This window comes from Bubalus kerabau, chromosome 7 (assembly GCF_029407905.1).
Source record: "Bubalus kerabau isolate K-KA32 ecotype Philippines breed swamp buffalo chromosome 7, PCC_UOA_SB_1v2, whole genome shotgun sequence".
NCBI classification, from domain to species: domain Eukaryota; kingdom Metazoa; phylum Chordata; class Mammalia; order Artiodactyla; family Bovidae; genus Bubalus; species Bubalus kerabau.
The window spans coordinates 85,124,772-85,152,734 of record NC_073630.1 but is presented as its reverse complement, the minus strand read 5'-3'; the positions used below and the strand labels follow the sequence as shown (position 1 = coordinate 85,152,734).

At 35.9% G+C, this 27,963-nt stretch overlaps 1 protein-coding gene across 1 annotated transcript in view; it reads left to right on the top strand.

Annotated features, from left to right (window-relative positions):
• EPHA5 (EPH receptor A5) overlaps window positions 1-27,963 on the top strand; it is a 99,598-nt gene that overhangs the window by 24,757 nt on the left and 46,878 nt on the right. Inside the window, exon 3 of the mRNA XM_055587405.1 lies at window positions 27,891-27,958. Coding sequence (XP_055443380.1) covers window positions 27,891-27,958 — 68 coding nt within the window. The remainder of the gene's footprint in view (window positions 1-27,890; window positions 27,959-27,963) is intronic.

Below are 27,963 nucleotides of genomic sequence, written 5' to 3'. Positions count from 1 at the left end.
TCAACAGCTATAGCAGCACGGGGTTCAGTCTCCACAGAGGCAGATGGCAAATGCCTTTGTTGTTCAGTGCTCTTGGTAAATGCCAATTTGTAGTTTACGTGGCCCCCTTGTGGTCATAAATCAAACCACACTTTGGGGGCATTTAATGACCATTTTTTCCCCGCTTTGTTGGAAAGGCTTGTTCCCAGTTCTGAAGAAGGTTTTTGTTGATAGGCCACTCAGTGTGCTATTATTGGACTAGGTCTTAATAGTCAAAGATCTCTGGACACCTGTCTTCTAGTTATGGTCCAGGAAAGTATTCCCTTTGTTGCATCTTCCCATATCGAGACTTACACTGTTAAAATCATTGATCATATACCAAGCTATACATTTGATCAACTGCTTCAAGTCTAGTCATTATTTTCATTGGAGGCTCAGTCATACACGTACATACAAGAAATAATAATCTTGTGAAACAAGCAAAATACAAATGGTATAGTTAATAACATTAGGGGAATTCAGTTCACTTCAGTTCAGTTGCTCAGTCATGTCAGACTCTTTCAAACCCAATGAACTGAAGCATGTCGGGCCTCCCTGTCCATGACAAACTCTTGGAGTCCACCCAAACCCCTGTCCATTGAGTCAGTGATGCCATCCAACAATCTCATCCTCTGTTGTCCCCTTCTCCTCCTGCCTTCAATCTTTCCCAGCATCAGAGTCTTTTCCAATGAGTCAGATCTTCGCAACAGGTGGCCAAAGTATTGGAGTTTCAGCTTCAACATCAGTCCTTCCAATGAACACCAAGGACTGATCTCCTTTAGGATGGACTGGTTGGATCTCCTTGCAGTCCAAGGGACTCTCAAGAGTCTTCTCCAACACCACAGTTCAAATGCAGCAATTCTTCAGTGCTCAGCTTTCTTTATAGTCCAACTCTCACATCCATACATGACCACTGGAAAAACCATAGCCTTGACTAGATTGACCTTGTTGACAAAGTTATGTCTCTGCTTTTTAATATGCTATCTAAGTTGGTCATAATTTTTTTTTTTCCAAGGAGTAAGTGTCTTTTAATTTCATGGCTGCAGTCACCATATGAAGGGGTTTTGGAGCCCCAAAAAATAAAGTCTGACACTGTTTCCACTGTTTCCCCATCTATTTGCCATGAAGTGATGGGACTGGATGCCATGATCTTAGTTTTCTGAATGTTGAACTTTGAGCGAACTTTTTCACTCTCCTCTTTGACTTTCATTAAAAGGCTCTTTAGTTCTTCACTTTCTGCCATAAGGGTGGTGTTATCTGCATATCTGAGGTTATTGTTATTTCTGCTGGCAATCTTGATTCCAGCCTGTGCTTCCTACAGCCCAGTGTTTCTCATGATGTACTCTGCATATAAGTGAAATAAGCATGGTGACAATATACAGCCTTGACGTACTCCTTTCCCTATTTGGAACCAGTCTGTTGTTCCATGTCCAGTTCTAACTGTTGCTTCCTGACCTGCATACAGGTTTCTCAAGAGGCAAGTCAGGTTGTCTGGTATGCCCATCTCTTTCAGAATTTTCTGCAGTTTATTGTGATCTACACAGTCAAAGGCTTTGGCATAGTCAATAAAGCAGAAATAGATGTTTTTCTGGAACTCTCTTGCTTTTTCCATGATCCAGCGGATGTTGGCAATTTGATCTCTGGTTCCTCTGCCTTTTCTAAAACCAGCTGGAACATCTGGAAGTTCATGGTTCACGTATTGCTAAGGTCTGGCTTGGAGAATTTTGAGCATCTCTTTACTAGCGTGTGAGATGAGTGCAATTGCATGGTAGTTTGAGCATTCTTTGGCATTGCCTTTCTTTGGGATTGGAATGAAACTGACCTTTTCCAGTCCTGTGGCCACTGCTGAGTTTTCCAAATTTGCTGGCATATTGAGTGCACATTTTCACAGCATCATCTTTCAGGATTTGGAATAGCTCAACTGGAATTCCATCACCTCCACTAGCTTTGTTCGTAGTGATGCTTCCTAAGGCCCACTTGACTTCACATTCCAGGGTGTCTGGCTCTAGTGAGTGATCACACCATCATGATTATCTGGGTCATGAAGCTCTTTTTTGTATAGTTCTCCTGTGTATTCTTGCCACCTCCTCTTAATATCTTCTGCTTCTGTTAGGTCCATACCATTTCTGTCCTTTATCGAGCCCATCTTTGCATGAAATATTCCCTTGATATCTCTAATTTTCTTGAAAAGATCTCTAATCTTTCCCATTCTGTTGTTTTCCTCTATTTCTTGCATTGATTGCTGAGGAAGGCTTTCTTATCTCTCCTTGCTATTCTTTGGAACTCTGCATTCAGATGCTTATATCTTTCCTTTTCTCCTTTGCTTTTTGCTTCTCTTCTTTTCACAGCTATTTGTAAGGCCTCCCCAGACAGCCATTTTCCTTTTTTGCATTTCTTTTCCATAAGGATGGTCTTGATCCCTGTCTCCTGTACAATGTCACGAACCTCCGTCCATAGTTCATCAGGCACTCTATCTATCAGATCTAGTCCCTTAGATCTATTTCTCACTTCCACTATATAATCATAAGGGATTTGATTTAGGTCATACCTGAATGGTCTAGTGGTTTTCCCTACTTTCTTCAATTTAAGTCTGAGTTTGGCAATAAGGAGTTCATGATCTGAGCTACAGTCAGCTCCCGGTTTTGTTTTTGCTGTCTGTATAGAGCTTCTCCATCTTTGGCTGCAAAGAATATAATCAATCTGATTTCAGTCTTGACCATCTGGTGATGTCCATGTGTAGAGTCCTATGTTAACCATGTAGATCCACCACATATCTCTGGGATTTTTCCTTTTAATAGATGAGAGGTTAATTTTTATTGAGACATAGCTCACTTGAGTTGGAATGACCCTAAGATAAAACTTAAATCTATGCCCAGCATCAGAGCATGTATTATTAACTGACCAGGTGAGAGGTTCCCATCCAGTAATATCATGAATAGATAGAACAGGACTGAACATTCATCTAAAATAAATTTCCTAGGGGGTATCCAGTCAGAGCCCTAGAAAACAGAAATCCACCAAGGTAACCCAAAAGTACTGGACACAGATAATTGGCCACAACCCAACAATTGGATTGAGTTTTAAACTAGCATAGAATCATGTGCATGATAGAAAGCATTTGATTGATAGGGAATAAGTCCAAGGAATCAAGAAAACATTATAAATAATCATACAAATCAGATCAGCATCTTGGGCAAGCTGTCTTCTTCTGATGTTTTCTTCTTCTCATCCTAGTGTAGTGTAGTTTCCTCTGAGCATTGTTTTAAGGTGAGTTTGAAGTCAGCAGGCCTCTCTATAGACCAGTCCAGCTTTGAAAGTAGGAGTTAACCCAAGAATCAATTTCCCTTTGGTTTCACTGGGCATGAGCTAGTTAAGAGTACCTGATAGAAAGGTCCTTCCATCCAGGTTGGAGACAGTTCCTTAAATTATGTCTTCTTCCAGTCTTGGTTACAGGTCATGCGTCAGCCATCTGATCTTCATCCAAAGCCAGATTACTGAGATAAGCTTCAGAAACATCCCTAGAGTGTCCTTTAATAATTCAATTAAATTTTACATTAATATACCCTAACAGCAAAGAACTATCCAGAATATGAGTCTTAATAAATACAGACCTCCATTAACAAACTGGGATTTAACATTTATTGAAACATCTTCTTCTCCCTAAAATCACAGTCATTTTTACATAATATTACCAAATTAAGACTTGTTTGTAATATAGGTCTGCTCTCAATAAACTTGGCCTGATCATTTATGTAACCATAATTGATCATAGACTTTTTTTCTTTGCTAAGACTTTTATAAAGTCTCAGAGTGAGCTTTTAAAATAAAACCTTTAGGGATAGGAAAGTCATGCCAAAGGCTTATAGATTTTGCCTAACAGATGTAAGTGAATTCCTTGCTTCTTAAGGTCTCCAAAATTCCTTGGGATTTCTGTACCTGTTAGTGAGATAACCTTCCTAACTTATCTGATAAAGTTACTGGAAACTAAGAGCTTCCAATCTCAGGAGGGCTCAGATAGAGAGAAAAGATAAATGTTTCAGTTTGTTTATAAAATATAATTTTACCAAATTACCATCATAGTTAGTTTGAGGAGAAGGTTTTTTCTTACACCTGAAAACAAAAGATTCAACCCAGTAATTTTTCAGATAGAAACCATAAATGTTATAAGTATATTTGCCTGTTCATTCAGTCCTTTTGTTAACTTTTGTGAAGTCATCTTGTTTTCCATTAGAATCCTTACCTAGTTCAGAAACTGGTATTTATCCAAAAGTCTTTTCTATAAATCTTCTTTAAGAGGAAGCATATTTGCAAAACTTGGTTAGTGTTTTGACAATATTTTGAGATAGTAACTAGAATTATGACTAATAACTTTGCACCCAAATATACCAGAATTTTAGGAACTTCATATAGTTTCTAGGATATCTATATTAGTAACATTTACCATAAAATATAACCCAAGATTTATTCCTTACTTGACAATATTTCCCCTGTAATTCTGTTTACAAAATGAACCTAATTAGTATAATATCTCTCTCTGGGATGTTTCAGGGGCCCTTTGAAGCATCCCAAAGTTAGCTAGAAATCTTCATTAGAAAGATTTAGGAAGTTTTGTCAATAAATGTCAAAAAGTTTAGAACATTCAGTCAGATAAGTTTATGGGTCATTGTCAAACAATAGCTATTTACTTAGCCAAAGTAACAATAAAGGATTTTCAAACAGATCATTTAAGAGATACAGAAACTTAAATCCATTACCAAAGACAGTTCAATATCTGAAAAAAAGGAGTCCTCTAAATGAAAGAAAAGCTGAATTCAAGTTTTTGCACCTGCTACTTTATTTAAAAGGTAACCTTAACTTTATTTTAAACTTATTTTAAACCATATACAAAACTCTTTTCTCATGGTTCACTTCCACAAACCTTCTTATCACTTTCTGTACCCATTACTTTGTTCTTCCATCCTAAAAAGCCACCTATAAGTCAGGCTTACTTCCTTTTCCCTTCACAAAATGCAATTCCATTCCTCATACCTTCTTTACTGAAAACACACTTCCTACTTTCTTTAAGCAACCAAGAACTGACTTTTATATTAGCATTTTATAGATTGGTGAGCATAAATACCAGTGATAATTTCTAAAACTTTTGTTTTCTCAGAAAGAACATTTTAGGATGCCACCATTTATTTTTTACCTCAAATCTCTTTAGTTTCTTTGTAAGAAGAAATTAGTGTTTAGTAGTGAATGTATCAAAATCTTATTTTATTTGAAAATGACTTAGCTATTCAATAGACTTCCAACACTTAGTTTAGCACAACCTTTAGAAGTTCAAGTTACCCCAATCTAGAGAGACTATTTTAGACACATATTCCTAAAAAGCATAATTATTTTTAATAGAGTCTCTCTAAAGGCTCGTATCTCATTTACATTTTTTAGAAGTTTCTTCACTCAAGGTAATTTCCTTGCTGACAAACTTGTAACAGGTATAATAATATTTAACTTATATTAAATCTAGGTACAATGAAAATGTAGCTTCCCTTGTAGCTCAGTTGGTAAAGAATCTGCCTGCAATGCAGGAGACCTGGCTTTGATTCCTGGGTCAGAAAGATCCCCTGGAGAAGGAAATGGCAACCCACTCCAGTAATCTTGCCTTAGAGAATCACATGGTCAGAGAAGCAGGCTACAGTCCATGGGGTCGCAAGAGTTGAACACGACTTAGTGACTAAACCACCACCACAATGATAATATTCTGCTTAATGTTAATTACTCTTAGACATGTCTACATTAGTTAGATCAACAAACAAACATTAATATCAGGTATTTAATTCTGAATATTTCCCAGTTCACCTGAACCTGAAATTCATTTAGGTTAATTTATCTTGTATTTAGAATTATTTGATTTGTAAGTGCTTACCTTTTTTTTTAAGGCCAATTAGATTAGAGCTCATTTATAAACTGATCTCAGCAATCAGCAATATTATCCAAAAAAAAAAAAAGACACACACTGAGACATACATACATCCAAATAGATGCAACAAGAGATCCTATAGCTTTGTTTTCCAGACTTAGTTATGAATCAGATATCACAATATGAAAGTCACTTAAGTCACTCACTCAGTTGTGTCCAACTGTTTGCGACCCCGTGGACTGCAGCCCACCAGACTCCTCTGTCCATGGGATTCTCCAGGCAAGAATACTGGAGTGGGTTGCCATTTCCTTCTCCCGGGGATCTTCCCAACCCAGGGATCGAACCCAGGTCTCCCGCATTGCGAGCAGACTCTTTAACCTCTGAGCCAAAAGTCACTAGTTGTAAACAAATGGATGGAATAAGATTTTAAAAGGCTTCCCCCCACCTTTTTTTTCCTTTTGGTTTCAGGAATTAGAGAAGGTCTAGATAAGTGATCCAGAGAGCTCTGGTCTAAAGATATCAGAGGAGTTATTTCCTCAGGGCAAGAATTCTTAAAGAAAATGTTTTTCTTGAAGCTTTCTCTGGAGTCTAAAGAATATTGTGACTACATTGTCAAAAATCGTTTTTTCTGTGATTATAGTTTTATAGCCAAAATTTAAATCAGATAGTGCTCAACTTGGCCCTGATAATAAGGACAGATTGGTCCCAGCAGAGACTGTCCCTCTGGGGAAATACTGGCCTTAGTTTTATCAGCCCCAAGCTGTTGATTATAGGAGGAAGTCCTGAACATAAGGGAACTTCAGTTCATTTTCCTATCCTATGTCAATAAAGATTTAATATTTTTAGGCCACTTTTCTTGTCATTAGATCATAGCTATAGATTGACCAGTCAAAAAAAAAAAAAATTTATTTTCCCCCAAGGAGTTCCCAGGTGGAGTGTTTGAACCTTAGAGTAATAATTCCCATATTAGCTCTAGGAGTTTGTACCAGATATCTGTGCGCTCAAACCAAACCAACAAAACCAAACCGAACCAGAACTTCACCAGTCAGGAGTCATGTTCCAAATGAAACAAAAGGCAAAGAGATGCCCAGAAATCAAAAGCCAAGTGGCAAGAGTGCCCCCAAAAGGTGGTAAAGTGATGCTCAGAAATCAAAAGCCAAGTGGCTTAAAAGCCAAACGTGACTTCCCAGTTCCAATAGACCTGCGACCTGGCAGAGTCAGTACTCAGTTCAGTTCAGTCGCTCAGTCATGTCCAACTCTTTGCGACCCCATGAATCACAGCACACCAGGCCTCCCTGTCCATCACCAACTCCGGACTTCACTCAGATTCACGTCCATCGAATCAGTGATGCCATCCAGCCATCTCATCCTCTGTCGTCCCCTTCTCCTCCCGCCCCCAATCCCTCCCAGCATCAGAGTGTTTTCCAATGAGTCAACTCTTTGCATGAGGTGGCCAAAGTACTGGACTTTCAGCTTTAGCATCATTCCTTCCAAAGAAATCTCAGGGCTGATCTCCTTCAGAATGGACTGGTTAGATCTCCTTGCAGTCCAAGGGACTCTCAAGAGTCTTCTCCAACACCACAGTTCAAAAGCATCAATTCTTCAGCACTCAGCCTTCTTCACAGTCAAACTCTCACATCCAAACATGACCACAGGAAAAACCATAGCCTTGATTAGACAGACCTTCGGTTGGCAAAGAATGTCTCTGCTTTTGAATATGCTATCTAGGTTGGTCATAACTTTCCTTCCAAGGAATAAGCGTCTTTTAATTTCATGGCTGCAGTCACCATCTGCAGTGATTTTGAAGCCCCAAAAAATAAAGTCTGACACTGTTTCCACTCTTTCCCCATCTATTTGCCATGAAGTGATGGGACCGGATGCCATGATCTTCGTTTTCTAAATGTTGAGCTTTAAGCCCACTTTTCCACTTTCCACTTTCACTTTCATCAAGAGGCTTTTGAGTTTCCTCTTCACTTTCTGCCATAAGGGTGGTGTCATCTGCATATCTGAGGTTATTGATATTTCTCCCCGCAATCTTGATTCCAGCTTGTGCTTCTTCCAGCCCAGCGTTTCTCATGATGTACTCTGCATATGAGTTAAATAAGCAGGGTGAAATATACAGCCTTGACGTACTCCTTTTCCTATTTGGAACCAGTCTGTTGTTCCATGTCCAGTTCTAACTGTTGCTTCCTGACATGCATGCAGATTTCTCAAGAGGCAGGTCAGGTGGTCTGGTAGTCCCATCTCTTTCAGAATTTTCCACAGTTTATTGTGATCCACACAGTCAAAGGCTTTGGCATAGTCAATAAAGCAGAAATAAATGTTTTTCTGGAACTCTTGCTTTTTCCATAATCCAGCAGATGTTGGCAATTTGATCTCTGGTTCCTCTGCCTTTTCTAAAACCAGCTGGAACATCTGGAAGTTCATGGTTCACTTATTGCTGAAGCCTGGCTGGAGAATTGTGAGTATTACTTTACTAGCGTGTGAGATGAGTGCAATTGTGCGGTAGTTTGAGCATACTTTGGCATTGCCTTTCTTTGGGATGGGAATGAAAACTGACCTTTTCCAGTCCTGTGGCCACTGCTGAGTTTTCCAAATTTGCTAGCATATTGAGTGCAGCACTTTTACAGCATCATCTTTCACAATTTGAAATAGCTCAACTGGAATTCCACCACCTCCACTAGCTTTGTTCATAGTGATGCTTTCTAAGGCCCACTTGACTTCACATTCCAGGATATCTGGCTCTAGGTGAGTGATCACACTCTCGTGATTATCTGGGTCATGAAGCTCTTTTTTGTACAGTTCTTCTGTGTATTCTTGCCACCTCTTCTTAATATCTTCTGCTTCTGTTAGGTCCATACCATTTCTGTCCTTTATCGAGCCCATCTTTGCAAGAAATGTTCCCTTGGTATCTCTAATTTTCTTGAAGAGATCTCTAGTCTTTCCCATTTTGTTGTTTTCCTCGATTTCTTTGCATTGATCGCTGAGGAAGGCTTTCTTATCTCTTCCTTCGAACTCTGCCTTCTGATGCTTATATCTTTCCTTTTCTCCTTTGCTTTTTGCTTCTCTTCTTTTCACAGCTATTTGTAAAGCCTTCCCAGACAGCCGTTTTGCTTTTTTTTCCTTTTTTCTTTTCCATGGGGATGGTCTTGATCCCTGTCTCCTATACAATGTCATGAACCTCATTCCATAGTTCATCAGACACTCTATCAGGTCTAGTCCCTTAAATCTATTTCTCACTTCCACTGTATAATCATAAGGGATTTGATTTAAGTCATACCTGAATGGTCTAGTGATTTTCCCTACTTTCTTCAATTTAAGTCTGAATTTGGTAATAAGGAGTTCATGATCTGAGCCACAGTCAGCTCCCGGTCTTGTTTTTGTTGACTGTATAGAGCTTTTCCATCTTTCGCTGCATATAACATAATCAATCTGTTATCAGTGTTGACCATCTGGTGATGTCCATGTGTAGAGTCTTCTCTTGTGTTGTTGGAAGAGGATGTTTGCTATGAACAGTGCATTTTCTTGGCAAAACTCTATTAGTCTTTGCCCTGCTTCATTCTGTATTCCAAGGCCAAATTTGCCTGTTACTCCAGGTGTTTCTTGACTTCCTACTTTTGCATTCCAGTCCCCTCTAATGAAAAGGACATCTTTTTTGAGTGTTAATTCTAAAAGGTCTTGTAGGTCTTCATAGAACTGTTCAACTTCAGCTTCTTCAGCGTTACTGGTTTGGGCATAGACTTGGATTACTGTGATACTGAATGGTTTGCCTTGGAAACGAACAGAGATCATTCTGTCATTTTTGAGATTGCATCCAAGTAGTGCATTTCAGACTCTTTTGTTGACCATGATGGCTACTCCATTTCTTCTGAGGGATTCCTGCCCGCAGTAGTAGGTATAATGGTCATCTGAGTTAAATTCACCCATTCCAGTCCATTTTAGTTCACTGATTCCTAGAATGTCGACATTCACTCTTGCCATCTTTTGTTTGACCACTTCAAATTTGCCTTGATTCATGGACCTGACATTCCAGGTTCCCTTGCAATATTGCTCTTTACAGCATTGGACCTTGCTTCTATCACCAGTCACATCCAAAGCTGGGTATTGTTTTTGCTTTGGCTCCATCCCTTCATTCTTTCTGGAGTTATTTCTCCACTGATCTCCAGTAGCATATTGGGCACCTACTGACCTAGGAAGTTCCTCTTTCAGTATCCTATCATTTTGCCTTTTCATACTGTTCATGGGGTTCTCAAGGCAAGAATACGGAAGTGGTTTGCCATTCTCCTCTCCAGTGGACCACAGTCTGTCAGCCCTCTCCACCATGACTCGCCCGTCTTGGGTTGCCCCACGGGCATGGCTTAGTTTCATTGAGTTAGACAAGGCTGTGGTCCTAGTATGATTAGACTGACTAGTTTCCTGTGAGTATGGTTTCAGTGTGTCTGCTCTGTGATGCCCTCTTGCAACACCTACTGTCTTACTTGGGTTTCTCTTACCTTGGGCGTGGGGTATCTCTTCACGGCTGCTCCAGCAAGGCACAGCCACTGCTCCTTACCTTGGACGAGGGGTATCTCCTCACTGCCGCCCTTCCTGACCTTCAACGTGGGATCGCTCCTCTAGGTCCTCCTGTGCCCGCGCAGCCACCACTCCTTGGACGTGGGGTTGGTCCTCCCGGCCACCACCCCTGGCCTCGTGTGTCAGTACTAGCAGCTGTTTTTGGTTCTGATATAGTTTCAAACAATTTCTTTTGGTTTCCTGCAAAAAAATTACTCCCTCGTTTACTCTTTTAGAAGCTTCTAGATACCAGTCAAGGTAAGTGTAGCCAGCCTTTTCGAATTATGCATGCAACAATATAAATTTTGAAATATCAAAAGAAACCCAATTTGGCCATTTTAGGTTAAGATCTCTTTTAATATTATTTCTCCAGTTAACTAGGTACTTGTATGTATGAGCTCCGTTATGTATTGTACATGAATCTGGCTGTAGTTTTAGTCAGAGACTGGCTTTCTGACACCCCTTTGTTTCTGTTTTTGAGAGATTCTGTTTCTCATTTTAAGCTGAATTTGTCAGGGATAAAAATCACTAGTGAACTTGTGTAGTGGGCCCATGTGCTATTTGTGAGGTTAACTCCTCCAGGAGTCACCCCAGAGTCGTTTCAGCTCATTTTATGTGTCAGATTCTGCCTCCGGCAATCTAAGATTACTGTGGCTTCTTAGGTCGCTGAATGGCCAGTTCTTATGTGCGGCCCCTGGACGAGCAAGTATTTTAATTAATGAGTGGGTTTCTCTATGGGATCACTGCATGGAATGAGACCTCCACCACTCCTGTAAATTTCTCAATCACCCTAGAAAACAAACTGGCCAGGTGGAGTCATGACCCTTTTCTTCAGAGCAAAACTCATCTATTTTCCTCACTTTTATCCTGACAAATTCTATAATGGCAGTCAAATTGAGGAAAAGTGTCAAATCAGCCTGTTACTTAACCACTCAGTGAAGACCATTCAGTCCCCTATAACAGATCGAACTCAGCATCTTTCAGCTGAGCCCTGAGTATTCCTCAGTTTTTTTTTTCCAGTTGCGCCTCCCTACCCAGTACCTGGGAAGAGGCTACAGTCTTCATTTTGCCCCACATGAAACTTAACTTGCAACTCTCAAGTTGTACATCTTTTTTTAGTCGACACCTGTCTCTGAGTCCCAGAATTCTTTACTTTAGTATGAATATTACCATAGGATTTTTCAGGCTTGAAACAGGAAACACAGGAGAAAGCAAGTGTGTTGGAAAAACAGAGTCCTGTTGTGTGTTTCTCCTTTACTTTCACGCTACTACCACAATCCCAACACTTCTAATACTAGATGTCTGGGGTTATATTTTCCACACCAAGCAATTCCCTGTGAAGTTCCCTGAGTGTCCTAAATTCAACTCAGTTTGATACTAAACAGAGTTAGCACAGACCCCACAGGGTAAGGGCTCAGTCCCAGGCTCTCCCTTACTTCTGACATATCCATCAATACTAGGTCCCCAGGTTACTCATAGCTTCTCTGTGTCTAGGCCACAAATCAAAGGTTCCCATGATTCCCCTCCCTAGATTAGATTATTTGCTAAAACAGCTCACAGAATTCTGGGACACACCTACTTAAATTTACCAGTTGATTATATAATAAAAGATTTAGTAAAAGATACAGATAGGTGAAGAGATACATAGGAAGAGGTCAACTGCAGGAACATCTATCCTGTGGAGTTGCAGTATCCCAGCCTTCCAGTTTATGGGTGTATTTTGGGGATTTTTGTGGAGGTTTCCTTATGTAGGCATAATAAATCATTAACTCCATTTCCAACCCCTCTCCCCTCCCTTGAGAATGAGAGGTAAGGCTGTAAATATGACATTTCTAATCATGATTTGTTCTTTCTGGCAACCAGCCCACCAAGAAGTCACATAAGTAGAACCAAAGACACTCCTATCACCCAGAAAATTGGAAGATGTATAGGAGCTTTGTGTCAGAATCCAGAATTAAAGACCAAATATTAGAAGAAGAGATGGTCCTAGAACTCTTATTACTTAGGAAATCACAAGCATTTTAGGCACCCAAGTCAGGAACTGAAAGTTAGAACAAAAGATTGCCTCTATGTATCAAAGGTTCTAGGAGTTCCTTGTCAGGAACCAGGAGCTGATATATCTATATCTATATCTATATCTATATCTATATCTATATCTATATCTTCCCAGACGGCACTAGTGGTTAAAAACCCACCTGCCAATGCAGGCAACATAAGAGAAGCTGGTTGGATCCCTGGATGAGGAAGATTCCGCTGGAGAGGACATGGCAACCCACTCCAGTATTCTTGCCTGGAGAATCCCATAGACAGAGGAGCCTAGTGGACTACAGTCCATAGAGTTGCAGAGTTGGACATGACTGAAGTGACTTAGCACACACGCATATTTCTTATTATTTCAAAGCAAGATGTTAAGTGTGCCAGGTTTATAACTTGATTAGGTAAGACTAACATCCATTGATGTTTCAAAACTCACCTCTCACCTACCAGGGAGTAGTACTTGGCTAGGACAGGTGTTTTTTCCTTAATAATTTTTTATTTTATTTTTGACTGTGCTGGGTCTTCATTGCTGCATGGGCTTTCTCTAGTTGCAGTGACTGGGGGCTACTCTTCATTTCAGTGCCTGGTTTCTCTTTTTGTGGAGCACAGGTTCCAGGGAACACTGGCTTCAGTAGTTGCAGCACATGGGCTCAGTCATTGCGGCTCCCCGGCTCGAGAGCACAAGCTCAGTCATTGAGGCACACGAGCTTAGTTGCTTTGTGGCATGTGGGATCTTCCTGGAACAGGGATTAAACCGATATTCCTTGCATTGGCAGGCAGATTCCTCACCACTGAGTCACCAGGGGAGTCCTAGCACAGTTTTTGATGTGGGATCCTAAGGTGTAATATCGAGACAGCTATTATTATTGATGAGGGATTAGAATATTTTTAGTAGGAAGGAGGCAGACTACTGGAAAATATTTTAAAATTACTGCAAAAAACTATATCCCAATTTGCTTACAAAATGACTAGAGAATAGTGATTGATTTTACACATATAATTTGATGAATGTATTGTAGATGTGTGAATGTATTGTAGATGTGTGTTTCCTCTAAGAGTTACTTATAAATACGCATGCACATGTCTCTTTCCAGCCATTTGGCATTACCTTCTCTTGGAGGGTGGAATAATTTTCTGTCTTTTTGTCAGAAGTATGGGGACTGAGGTGCAGGGTTTATCATTATGCTTCTTATCTATTTCCCAATTTTTGCAAAAAAATGTTTTCAGTTTAGTCTGGTTTCATCAGGAAATCAATAATGAATCTAAGAAGGGTGACAGTAAATTAAGACACAGATGCAAAAAATACTACAGTAAGAGATTTTTTGAGAAATGTATAAAACAACATTATCAGTGTTAACTGAACAATATCCTAAACTTCTTTTGTTGTAAATGTGTTACATATTTAAGTTCCTTTTAGCATTTTAAAACTAATGTGGTACAAATTACAGTATATTGTGATAAGCATTATAATTGGAATTATTTGAATTCTTTGCTTTTCTTAAAATTAAGTGAAATTACCACAAAAATTGAAATCAGAGAGAACTAAAATTGTCTCATAAAAATGCAAATTCATGAAATGCTCGAATACAGTAACTCTCAAAGATTTTGTATGCTTTTTTGTCATCGTTTTGTTTCTCTGCACACTAATTTTTACCTAATGTTTAAAACTTTTAATATTATACTGTATTAATTTCATTCCTTCATAAACTCCACAAATAGATATTGTTAACTGCAGGATATTTATGTGTTGGTCATTGGCTCCTTTAAAGTCTATAGCCAGCCTCATGCATATTGTCTGCTCCTGACTTTTTGCCATCAGACCATGTCATTAAAATAATATCAGTTTAAACATTTTTTAAGTGCTGATTGTGAAGCCAGGACAGTGCAGAACGCTTTGCATATATAATCAAACTCATTCTTCAAAGCAATCCTGTGTGGTATAGTTTCTATTATTTGTCTCATTTACATCAGTGTCTAGTTTACCAAAAGCTATACATTTATTAGTGAATACATTGGGGATTGCTGCTAATTTAACTACAAATTCCATGATCTTAATCATTTTGCTACACAATCAAAAGGTAAGGACATTTTTGTCGCTCTTAATAAGTTTCAGAGGGTTGTTTTCTAAAGTATTGGTGGTACTTTTCAGTGTGACCTTTGAAGGCACAAATTACACTCTCTTCTCCAGCACTAAGTTCCATCATTTTTGTTGTTGTCATTGTTTTATTTAAAATGGGTAAATTAAGTAACTTTTTCATTTCCTTTTTTTTTTAAAGTAAACTGAAAATACTTTCTATTTAATTAAAATACTTTGGTGGAATTGCTTTCTGCCTCTCTCATTTATCTTTTAGGATCATTGTGTTTTTCTTATCCACTTGTATGATCTCTTGTTTAAGAATTTAAGTCATCATTTATCCACAGTCTGTAGTCTTGCTCTCTGATCTAGTATCTTTGAGGATTTCTTCCCTAGCCTTATAATCACCTTTCTTCAGTAGACGGGAGGTTATCTTACATTGACACACTTAGTACATTTATTGATCAACTCTGTGTAAGACCTGGCTAAAGTAATTTCATTTGGATCTTCTTTGGGTCTGGAAAGCTTCCCTTATAACACGTTAATCTTCAGAAGGACAAATCAAAATATCTTGTTAAAACAAAGATCTATCATTTTATCTTAAGTCTAGAAAGGCTAAACTATTTTAAACTTGGATAATAATGATCTTATTATAGCTGCACGCAGTTACTTACAGACTCCAGGTGCTAAAATCTGATGGGAATGCAGATGGACTCTGTGTTGAACCATAGCTCATGTAAATTAGATTGGCTGCTATTTCTAGCATATTTTAGTTTCTGTTTCTAAATTATTTCTGAGACTTGTAAGCGTTTTTAACCTGTACTTTGAGTATTTATTGATTAAGGAAAGAACATGTTTTTTATACCATCTGGTGCTGAAGTGTTACTGTGACAGCATCCTCAGAGTTTATTTAAAACGGGTAATTTGAGGGATTACTATTCCACTTCAGATATTTATAGAAAAGGAGCTTCAGTTTTAATTTTCTTAATGATATATTAATGCACAGTATGCTCTGATCACTAAACCCTCAGAAAATTTATTCCATGGAAATGATTTTTTAAATTACACTGGCCATCTGTATTTATGTGAGTTGGTCTGAATGGAACTAGATATTTAGTTATGTTATAAATGGAAATAATTAGTATGGTAGTAGTATATGGATCATGAAAAAAATAAATTTCTCTGAGATAATGAGAATCTATTCTATCACTTTGATTATGATATTACTAAGAGCAATAGCTATTACTTTTCTCCCAAAGCATACAATGTGCTAGACACTGATCTAAGTGAATACATATTTTCTCTCACTTTATTTTCACAAAACCTATGAGATAGAATCCATTATTATCCCTATTTTATGCCTGTAATCTGAAACAAAAATAAGTTAACTAGGGTATTTAAATAAATATGCCATCTTAAAACAAGTCCAAGAAAATATCAGTACCAAATCTAAAACAATGACAGAAAAAAACAGAAGTATGAGTGTTTGATTTTACATGATTTCAACTATAAATTTGAAATGTAATGATAAGTAATAAAATTTATATTCCTCAGAAGTAAAATTTGCAGTGTTATAGTGAAGTGTGTGTGAGTATGTGCATGTATATGTACTAATTTGTAAGAAAAAAGTGTTATTATATTCTTTAAAATGAAGAGGACTGAATAAAATGCTATTATTTTTGAAATCATGAGTGTATTTTTTGAGTCTTAGAACACTGATCAAGCATTAAACAAGTCCTTATAGGTAATGACCAATCACAGCCCAGTTCTTGCTTTCCTAAGGACAATTCTATATGAGTTTATAAACTGCACACTCAACTATAAAGATATTTATACTTTGTTAGAGATGACATCAGCTTTTTTAACTGTTAAAAAAACAATTGTGTACATTTTCAACAATCTAATATTATTTATTATTTATTAATTTGTAAATCTACTATTCAAAATTAACACATATATGCAAATGTTCCATATTAATAATCATTAATAAATTGAGATAATTGTGCCATTAGTGGCTCAGTCATGTCCAGCTCTTTGCAACCTCATGGACTATAGCCCACCAAGCTTCTCTGTCCTTGGGATTCTCCATGGACTGTAACCTGCCAGGCTCCTCTATGTGATTCTCCAGGCAAGAATACTGGAGTGGGTAGCCATTCCCTTCTCCAGGGGATCTTCCCAACCCAGGGATTGAACCGAGGTCTCTTGCACTGCAGGCAGATTCTTTACCATCTGACCCACCAGGGAAGCTCAATTGTGCCATTAGGTAATGCCAATTACAGTGAAACTACTTATGTGCCGTTCATCATGTTTAAACTGTGAGGGGGGAGAAAAAAAGATCAAGGAATCATCCTCATATAACAAAACTAATAGTTTAAAAGAGGAAGGCAGACTTTCTTTAAAGTGCCAGATAAATGTTTTAGGCTTTTCAGGCCACTCATTCTCTGTTACAACTACCTAAGTCTGCCATGACAGCAAGCAGGACTCCTCCATTAATGGCAAATAATGAGTGTGGCTATGTTCCAATGACACTGTATTTACAGATATAAATGGTATGCTAGATTTGGCCCATGGACTATATAGTTTGCCACCCCTAAATATGAGTACTTATATAAGCAGAAGAAATATGAAAGTTAACATATCTAAGATATCAGAGATATTAATGAAATAAATATAATTTTAAGGAAGTAGATCAAGATTTGCCAAAGTATTGTACAGATGCTTTATATACTCTTATAAATATTTTAATAATTTGATATATTGAACTTTGACTTTTAATATCTCTACAGTGAAAATAATTATTTGGCATATTTTTTAAAATACATATAATCAAATTGGAAATAAGTGTCACATTGCCATTTTAGTGGCAGCCAAATTCTCAGATACTTAGTAATGGAAAAAATTAAAGTACTATCGGTGCTCCAAAGAAACTATATGGAACTTTGCTTAGTTTTCCTTTGAGAAAAGTCCATTGGAATTTGATTTGGAAATACTTATCTAATTTTGTTAGCATTTCCAAATATATTGAATATTTATATTGTATTTTCCTTATTTGATATAAATGATATAAATATTTCATAATTAAAGTTCAAAATAAACAGAGTTTAGATAAAAGTCTTGGCCTGCTGGTATGTGGTATCATTACTGAGCTCATCCCACAGTTGTCTTGAAATCACTCTAAGGGCAATTTATAAAAACTGGAAATGAATGCATGGAAACACTAAATAGCTTTTGTGTTCTATTCTGCCAATAGTTTATGTGGTTTCTAACAATAAAATACATTATATTAAACAATTTACTTGGTATTTTCTGGATTTTTGTTTTGCTATGAATATGTGGAAAATTAAAAGAATATTGAATCTTGCAATATCCAGAAAGGTGCATGTATTATATATATAGGTTGATTTTTTATATATAGCAATAGCTCTGTGAATATATTATGGAGATGCATTTTTAAAATCTGAAATGTAAATTAAATGGTCACTTTCCATAAATGATTGGTGAAGTCATGTAAGCATAGCATTGTCAATAGTCTATGATAAATGATGCCACTGCTATAAGAAATCAGTGGGTCAAATGAGCAAGGCATTATTCTCCATCTTAAATTTGTAGGTTCTACTCAAAAAATTTATTTACAAGGCTGTTTAGAATGTCTTTTGAATATAAATTTTGCAGGCATTTCTGAGGAAAGATGTATTCAAATGGGCTTATAGCTTTCTTTGTCTGTTTAATTGGATAATCAAATACATTATATTTCCTATCAAATAAGCTCTTTAAGTATAATAAAAAGAACAATTTAATACAGCATGGTATTTCTTAAATCCATAAAATGCTTCTTAATTTGAAGGGCATTGTGGAAAAATTAATTGTGTGCATGTAGGAATTTTTGCTTTTAAAAAGCAAAACAGACACCTGTCTGAATTGGTAGTGTCTTTATGCTGTATCGAGGGAGTGGGATCTCTTCCTTATCTTGGGCTCTCTTGTTTGCTTTTCAGTTGCTGCGATTGTGGCTGTGGAAGGGCTTCTTCCCTGTGCGCTGTTGCCCATCCAAGCCTAATATGGTTAGTGTTCCCCTCCTGCTTTCACTATGTGCTGTCCCACCTATATGTATTATCGTCAGCATCCTTTTCTTTTTTTTTTCCATTTGTGTACATTTTAGTAGTTAGTGCACCAGTTACAGTTTAAAAGAAGAGTAGAATGAAACTGTTCCAGAAATTATCTTGAGTGATTTCACTATGTATACTTTCAAATAAAATATCCCTAAAGTATATCACCCCTATGTAAAGCATTCATACTTTTCTTCCAAGGCTTTTACTGTGGTCCTGATTTAAACCAGGAAGTTGTAAGATTTTAACATCTGTTTTACATTTAACATGTCACTGTTTATGTTGTTCCATTAAGATTAAAACCATATTATATATGGAAGTAGAATGCTACTTCTGTCAAGGTGAAGTCACTTTTTCTGTCTCCCAGAACCATGAAATGAACATAAGTGAAATATTCTTTTTTCATAATCATTGTGGATATATGTTGCATTGGAAAACAGAACCACATTTAATTTTAAATGGCTAATAGTTTTAAGCTTGAATTATTTCAGATATTATAAGTGATATTTTTAATTTGGTACCAGTGAAGTAAAAAATACCCATATTTTGGGGGTCGGTGTCCAAATGAGATAGTCTTAATTATTTACAAATACAAATCTTAAATATATATTTGGGTTATAGCAATAAACTTATAGGCTAGAACATAAGAACAAAGAACTCTCTTTACAGATTTAGAGAGTGCTGTGTGCTCAGTCACTCCGTCGTGTCTGATTCTTTGCGACCCCATCAACTATAACCTGCCAGGCTCCTCTGTCCCTGAGATTTTCCAGGCAAGAATACCGGAGTGGGTTGCCATTTCCTGCTCCAGGGGATTTAGAGGGACTCCTACACACTAGTGAGCTACCTTGTAAAAACTACCAGATAATTTCTGTCTAGACTAAGGAGTCTGAATCCCTCCACTACTATATTGAGCTATTATTTGTAGGCGAAATTTGCCAAGAAAAGAACTGAAATACATTTTAGAGAATTAGAGGGTTGTATTGGGCCTTTAAAATTGTTACTTTTATTCTCTAGGTGTAAATTAATTTTTGTTGATTCAAAAAACTGTGGTGTGATTGAGTGTGTAGAAGATGTGAGAAGTGGTGGAAGAGATACCAATGATCTTCTGAGAACAAGAGAGTGTAAACACAGACTGATAAGATTCTTTGATCTTTTTTTAAATCTTGTGAAATTTTTTTATTTGAAAAAAATTTTGAAGTTAATATGAAAGTACAGATTTGTTCCTGGGACTTCAGTGACAGACCAAAAACAAAAAACCCTGAAATCTGGCTGACAGTGGCTGAAGTATAATATAAATGGCTTGAAACTGTGATTTTATTTTATTTTTTTTACTGCTCTATAAAAAACTTAAAAACAGTCACTGAGTTGCTTATTCTAACTTGACTCTCAAATATAGATATTATAAGAGATAAAATCATCATTGAAGCAGAATAGAATTTACATCTTGGAGAAAAAAATGACATCCAGACATACCTTGAACTAAACCTCAAATATATCTTAATGGATATATGAACATTAATGAAGCCATGACTCAGAAAAGTATTGGTGAAAACTAACTTTAACTGGATTTAAATTGCTTGATGTTTTAAAAATAGTATCTTTTTCTACTGTGTAGTTGACTTCAGGGAGTTTGTAAAATGAACAAATAAAGGAGGAAAAGTGGAAAGGTGGAACACTTCCTTCACAAGGAACATACCAGGAAACCTAAGAAAACATGTTTTATTTCCTATCATCTTCCCTTTTTTCCCTAACATCTTTCTCTAAAAATGTCAGTAATTTTGACTCAATCGGTGTGTTTGTGTGTGTGCATTTATATTTGTGTGTGCATGTGCATTTGAGTGTGTCTGTAGCACCAAAAACAGAAGTTATTTAGCCACAAATGGGCTTAGGTATCCAATAAAATGATAACAGTTTGTGTGCAAATATTTATGGAAGAGCCATAATTTTTTAATGCATTCTTAGTAAAACAAAACAAAATAAAGCAAAAGAAACAAACTTTAATTGAGTTTACATAAATTAGACAATCAGAAATTTGTTCAAAATTATTGGTTGGGGTGAATGGAAGCTAAATATGTTTTTATTCTCTGATTTCTCAACTTTCATTTCATAATTTCTGGTCAGTATGAGGTTTCAGTTAAAGATAATGTTTCTTTAGATTAAAGCCTTGGGGAAAAAACAACCTTAGATAGTGGAAATTAAGGGCTGAGAAGAATTTTCCTACTAGAATCAGTAAAATACTATGAAACCTTGACCTAAAATCTTATCTCTTAATTTTGTTTGTATAATCGTATTAGGATTTGTCAATTACCACATAAATAATTTACAAGGATCATTCTGTCATCATTTGTGAACTGACATATATACAATTACAAGACAGAGGTTGGACATTTTGAGATTTTGGAATCTTGTTTTTTGTGTGTTTTTTTTTTCATTTCTGAAAGACTACTCATAAATATGTGTGCTTGGTTTTGACCTTAATATAATGCAGTGCTTACAGATGAAAATTGCCAATTGTAAATATACTGGCTTTTAGAAGTATTTTAATATACCTTGTGGAAATCTCAGGGTCTGAAAGACATAATTTCAACATCATTTATCTAGATCCTTGATTTTGCAATTCAGATTTATTAAATTTTCTCCAGGGCTATGGAGTTCTGAGTTTTACTATTGTAGTTTCCATCACAAAAACATGCTCCATTGTTTTTCAAATGCTAATTACATGTTGCTGTCTTGATCTCAAATTATTTTTTGTCACTCTAGTTGCTTACTTTGTTGTGAAATCGGTAAACATAGGCATAATGTTAATTTTTACAATATTCTTCTTGCTTTGATTAAAATCTACCCAGTTATGGATGATATTTCTGTAATATGTTCTAATGAAACCCAGATACCTAAATTTTAAGCACTCTATCCCCAAGACTGCTTACATTTTTAACAGAAGTATTTGTTTTTTAATCACAGCTGGTTTCAGATTCTAGTCCTCCCACCCTACATCCAATCTATTTTTACAGGCATCCAATATTGAATTGATAATCTTCAATGTAAATGATATATTAATATGTGAAATTTCTAAAATAAACTTATTATCTGCTCCTTGATATTCACTTTTGTCTATGAATACAAAAACATATATATATATGTGTGTATATAAAACATCATGTTTATTATAAGTTCTGAAATATCCCATAGTCCCCAGGTGGGTTTTTCTTACATTTCTTGAATTCAAACACATTAGATTGTTTTCTTCATTTATTAGGTTTCAAGCTTTCCAATGCTTTTGCAGCACTTACTACTTCTGAGGGGTGCACATGGCAAGGAAAATGGAGTTCACTATTCTGAAAATAGAGATATTAAATTCTTATTTTGTTGATTTACCTACTCTGATTTTTAGGAAGTCAACCTTATTCTTTAAGAAATTATTATTGCTTATTTTTAATAATATTTAAAATCAGAAGTACAAGGGATAAACTCTTCTATCATAATTCAGAAAATAAAACTAAAATAAAACATTTTTCTGACAAAAATGGTTGTGAATTACATTGAAACATTATTTTCTTAATGTTTCAAGGAGCTATTTTTCTTAGTTTAATGAACTGAAAGTTTCTTGACATTTGAAGTGAACAAGGTTTTCTTTTTACATACATTTCACAGATTATTTCATTCATTTACAACAGATTTCTGCCCAGGAGATATGTGGAAATACTATTCTATCTTATAGTTAGGAAAAATACATAGAGAATAAAAATCATCCCTTATAATTCTAGACCCTCATTTAATGTGCTCATAGCAGGCAAGTGTGAAGCTTTTCCACACAATAGAGAGATAATATATTAAATTCCAGTTGAAGGCTTGCTATATAAAATGTAACTATAAACTGCTTCCAAACCCGTTTTTATAATACCTGTGGCACTTCAGACCATAGGAGATATTAAATGGGACTACTCTAATTGAGAAAATCATTGGTCATATAAGCTAGTTCATTTATCCATGAACTAGTTTAAAAATTACTAGGAAATTTCCTACTCTTGCATTAGAACCCAATTTGTTGAAAACAGGGAGACACAATCCTTACATGTCATATTTTATAAATTATATTTCATGTCAGAATTCTAAGGTAATTAAAATTTAACTCAATAACGAAGAGTCAATAATTCATCTTTGAATTCTTTAAAGTATTTCAAATTATTCGTGTCTTCCCATTATTGCTAATTCTGGAAGGATTTGAAGAGTTTATTAATGAAACAAATTACAAATTCATATACACTGCATTATTTTGAAAGTGTTGTTCATAAGTTTTTTCCTTTGTCTTTTAGAATATAGAAATTAAAAATAATATACAAGGCATGAAAAAAGACGTAAGTCCACTTCCCACATTGCCGTTAGTCATAAGGAGGTTTGTGGCCTTGGTAGAATGTGAGATGGGAACACAGCTATGTTTGCTATGTTTCTGTAGTGTAATCATCGCTCTCATTTCCTGTTCAGGAAAAGCATGTTTCCCAAAATGAGTATATTTTCTTTTAAAAGTGTATCTGGGAATTTTCAGTAAATGATAATACATGAGTTACAGTTTTGTGTAACTTATATTATCTGTAAGGAAATCAAAATCCCGTACCTTGTATACAAATGCTAGCTGGACCACCTATATATCCAATATCCCATTTTACTGCATTTGCACTCACATTCCTATAGATCTGTGGTCCTGAAAAATAAAGCAATCTATTTTAAGTATTTATTAACTATTATTAATAATAAGCTAACATTCACATGCTTCTTTATTTTATGGGGGATGAGTTACCTGAGCTTTTATTAAAACTACCATTTTTCAGTTGGAGAGAAACTTGAAGTGAAAAGGTCAAACTATTTTCCCACAAAACTGTAACTTTTTTTTTTAAGATGCCAGCAATAAAATTTTAAACGCAACATTATGCAGTGGCTGAGGTCATTATTATGTCAGAACAAGAGTGTGTGCATATATGAAGAACTGTGTTTTGAAAAGAGGATACAATACAAGGAACTTTTCTATAAGCAAGACATATGGACTCTAATGTTTGCTGCAACATTTCCTTTTGAATATTTTTACTGGTAAAGCATTTCTTAATCCATCTGGACAATAGAGGAGCAGCTGTAGGCATGTCCATTTCTGAGCCAGGTACTGCATATGCTCACTCTTTCAAAAACATCAAAATGCAGAACCATTACTTCTTTCACCATTGCTTCCTCCCCACCATATTTAAAATTAAGGAAAAAAGAGTGTTTATTCAGTGTTCATTTCAGTAGGCTAAAATAAAGAAAAATCTGATTTTGTGGAGGTTATTGTGGAGTAAGGATCTACAATCTCCTTTTGCTTTTTCGTTCACTCATCTCTCCTCATTGTTCATAGTAGTGTCATTTAGAAAGTTCTGATTCTGTTCTTTACTTGGTACTCCTTGAGAGCTTCACATTCCTACCTTTAATTTATTATCTAATCCTCAATTTACATCTGAGAAATAAATTCCTCATTAGTACCTCCATCCATTCATAAAGATTATTGTTTACTATTTCATGTCTATTGAAGTTTCAAATATCCAAATTTAGAATTAATGGCTTGGGCTGTTTTTAAGAGCAACATTAATATCAAGGTTGTATTATTAAATCTTTAGGATAGATATGGGGGAAAATAGATTGATCTCCAAATTAACCATGAAATCACTTATATATTATATAGGAAGCATGACTCAATACCTTTTAATAAATTTCATTAATGAGTATAAACTATGCCTACGTTTAATGTAATTTCTCATGTCCCCTCTAGTACTAAAATAAAATAATATCATTTTCTAGAAGAAGATATGCATAAATGGGTAGAGAATGATTCCTCTAATTATATTAAGATATCTAAAATATTTTTAGCACAATGATATCAAAATCCATTAAAATTGTGATTGAAGCAAAATGAAGAAACTGTTTCTTTTCTGTTCAGAAAGAAAAAAGGTTACAGAAGGTGGCAGTTGTAATTTATATATGTACACAATATACATATGGAAGGGCATACTTATTGACTGTGTCAGATGGGTTACAATATGTATCTGGACAAGGTACCGAAAATGATACTGAATGAACAGGCTTCCTGCAATGCTTTGTCAGTGAGGCTGAACCACTGCTTGAGTGCAGTCTCTGCCAGCTGCACTTTTACTTGCTGTATCTTGTTGAGGTTTGTTTTAATGGTGCTTTGGGGGTTTCCAGAACTTAATTTTATATGTTAATGTGACATGCAGCTGTATATGTTATAGAACTCCAGAGAAGCCCATAGTCAAAAATAACTCCTTCCTATTGCCCTCCTGACTCTCACCCTAGGTATTAAAATGTTAACTGCTCCTCAACAAGGTATTCCCAAATCATTTTTTAGATTAGATCCAAAGTTTTATTTCCATTTTCATATAAGGAATTTGCATGAAATTTAAATATCCATGAGACTTATTTAATGATAAAGACTATTTGAGGATACAAGTTTCAAAGCTTAATTTTTTTCTGAACGTAGGAGAGCTGAAGGTAAAATGGATGTTTGTTTTCTAATGTAAACTGCAAGAACTTGTATACTTTTTAAGTCTCTTTAGAATTCCTCTAATGAAGTTTTCTGTCAGTGTTATTTACATAACGTAAATCTCAGGATGATTTCTCACAATTATATGTAGAATATTGTTAAAAATAAAAAACAGTATCAATACCTTCTCTGTAAAGGCACATACATCGATTGAAAGAAGAATGTAATACCTAAAATTATGAACAATATTAAAATAACTTAAATATCAGCTTATATCATGTATTTGTTTTTTCTCTCCATTTCACTGTGGTGAAGTGATTCAAGATGTCTTGCATCTACGTGTTTTGAATACAATTTGGAAGGCCACAGATCCCCACTGTGTGATGCTCCTCACCTAAGAACACTATATGTATTAAGCACATTATTTCAAGTTTATTCAAATTTTGCTAACTGTAATTTACTAATAAATTGCCAGTTCTTTAATATGATAAAATTAAGATAACTATATTTTTCATCAAAAATGGCACAAAAACAGGTTTTTTAATCTATTTTGTATAATATGTGTAATTATACGCTAGGAAAAATAGAGAATACAATAGGTTTTATTTTTACATCAAAATATACATATATTTAAGAAATATTTTAGAATCTGAAACCAAGAACAGTCCCTCAGTGCATGTCAGGTGGCCACTTCCCTTACATCCAATAGTAGTTTTCAGTCAACTTTTTAATGAAAATATTTTGTCAATGGGACATTTCAGCTGTATTTTCTTTATGCAGAAATAAATGAAATTTTGTTCTTGATAAGCAAAATTTTTTTTCTAAGAGTTTGTGAATAATAAATTCACCTCCTTAGGAGTTTCACTAAAAGTAGTCAAAATATTTTTATTTTGGTCAATTGTTTTAATGTTATATTGTTGTTCATATACTTTAGTATTCATCAGCCTGTTCTCTCTCAAACACTTGTCATTATGTAGACTCAATCAGAATATCATCCACTCATTCATTTATTCATTTCATCAGTGTGACACATATTTTTGGTGCCAAGTCCGATCCAGGTGCCAAGTGACTTAAGAAATTTATAAACAGTAGTTGTTGCCATTTAAGAAACTAACAATAAAGCATGACAGCCAAAAAATATTCTCAAATGACTACGTTGTATTGTCAACTGGGAATCTCACCATGAGAGGAATACTGAAAACTACTGGGTTCATAGTGAGGAAGATTGAAATAAGCAGGGGTAATGGTGGGGGGTGGGGAAACATAAAGAAGGCAACAATTGAACTGGACTTAGATTAATTGGAGATTGTTAAGAAGAGCATCCTAAGTGTAGGAACCAGTATATAGGAACATATGGAAGCATGGAGAAGTATCCTGGAGATGAGGTAGGAAGTGCGCATTGGGGCTACACTTAGGAATCTTTACATTTTTATTGAAATGTTTTCAGGAGAGAGGTAACATTATAGCAGAGTACCTTGTTTATGGTAATGTGGCTACAGCCATGTCTAGTATAGTTCAGGAAGGTTCAGAGGCACTGATAGTAATCCAAATGAAAAATAACAAGGCTTTAATTGAAGAAGGGGTAGAACTAAAGAGATGGACGAGATGGACCATAAGATTTTATGTTATATAATGCTTGGGATTTGACAACAAATTTATTGTGAGGTACACAAGCATAGGGCTTTGATCTTAAGGTACCAAGCCATGTATGTGTTGTTAAGAGGAAAAGAAGGCAGCAGATCAATATTGAAAGTAAAGAGAAATATATTGTTTTTGTTGTTTTTTTCCCAAAATCTATTGAGTGGAATGCCTGGGGAATATTCCTGTAAAGTAAATCTACAAGGAATAAAAATATAACTCTCGAAAGGATAAAATCAGAGGGATAGAGATATTAATTAAATTGATGGAAATGGATAGATCTACAGTAGAGAACCAGAGAAGCCTGGGCAGAGGACATAAGGAATTGTCCATATAAATGAAAAGAGCAGTAAGAAATATCAGAAAAGGAGTAGTAAGGGATTTCAATTAATCATGGGTTAAAAATTAAGAAAAAGTCATTGGATTTAGAGATGAATATGTCATCAGTGAACATTAGAGGGGAAGCTTTTTGTAAGTAATAAGAGCAGATTTAAAATGACTTACAAATTAGTAAGAAGAGAAAAACAGGAGAGACTAAGATTTGGGGAGTGGAGCTGAGTGGGTTTGCAAACCTTGGGGACTTGACAGTGATCTCTGAGTAGGTGCAAGGGGAAAAGAGCCAGCAGAGAAACTAAAGACTCCAAAACGAGAGGAAAAAAAAATAAAAAATGATGATGTAAGGTGCTGAAAGAAGGAGACTATTGAATCAGAGACATATTGGGGCAGCTCATCTGAAAAAGGCAGGGGCCTCAGAGGTGGTTAAAAAAAGTAAAAGAGGAAGGGAACAGAGAAGTGTCTGGTGTGTGGTGTATGGTGAAGTGATGTTTAAAAATAGATTTGGAGAGTTTCAGACTTCTCAATGAAATCTGGGCAGAAATAAGGGATATTGGCTGTGGAAATACGATTCATCCAAGAGTGTTGGTGTTCCATCCTGCTGGTGTGAAAATCACTTAAGATTGCAGTCATTTCAACCGTGTTGTGTGCTTCTGGGCTTGATGTGATTCACCACTTGGGAGATGTGGCTAATGATGGCTTACTCTATTCCAGGCGGTGTGGTTACAGCAAAGCCAAACAAGACCCGGAAGAGGAAAAGATGCATTTTCATAATGGGCACAGTAAG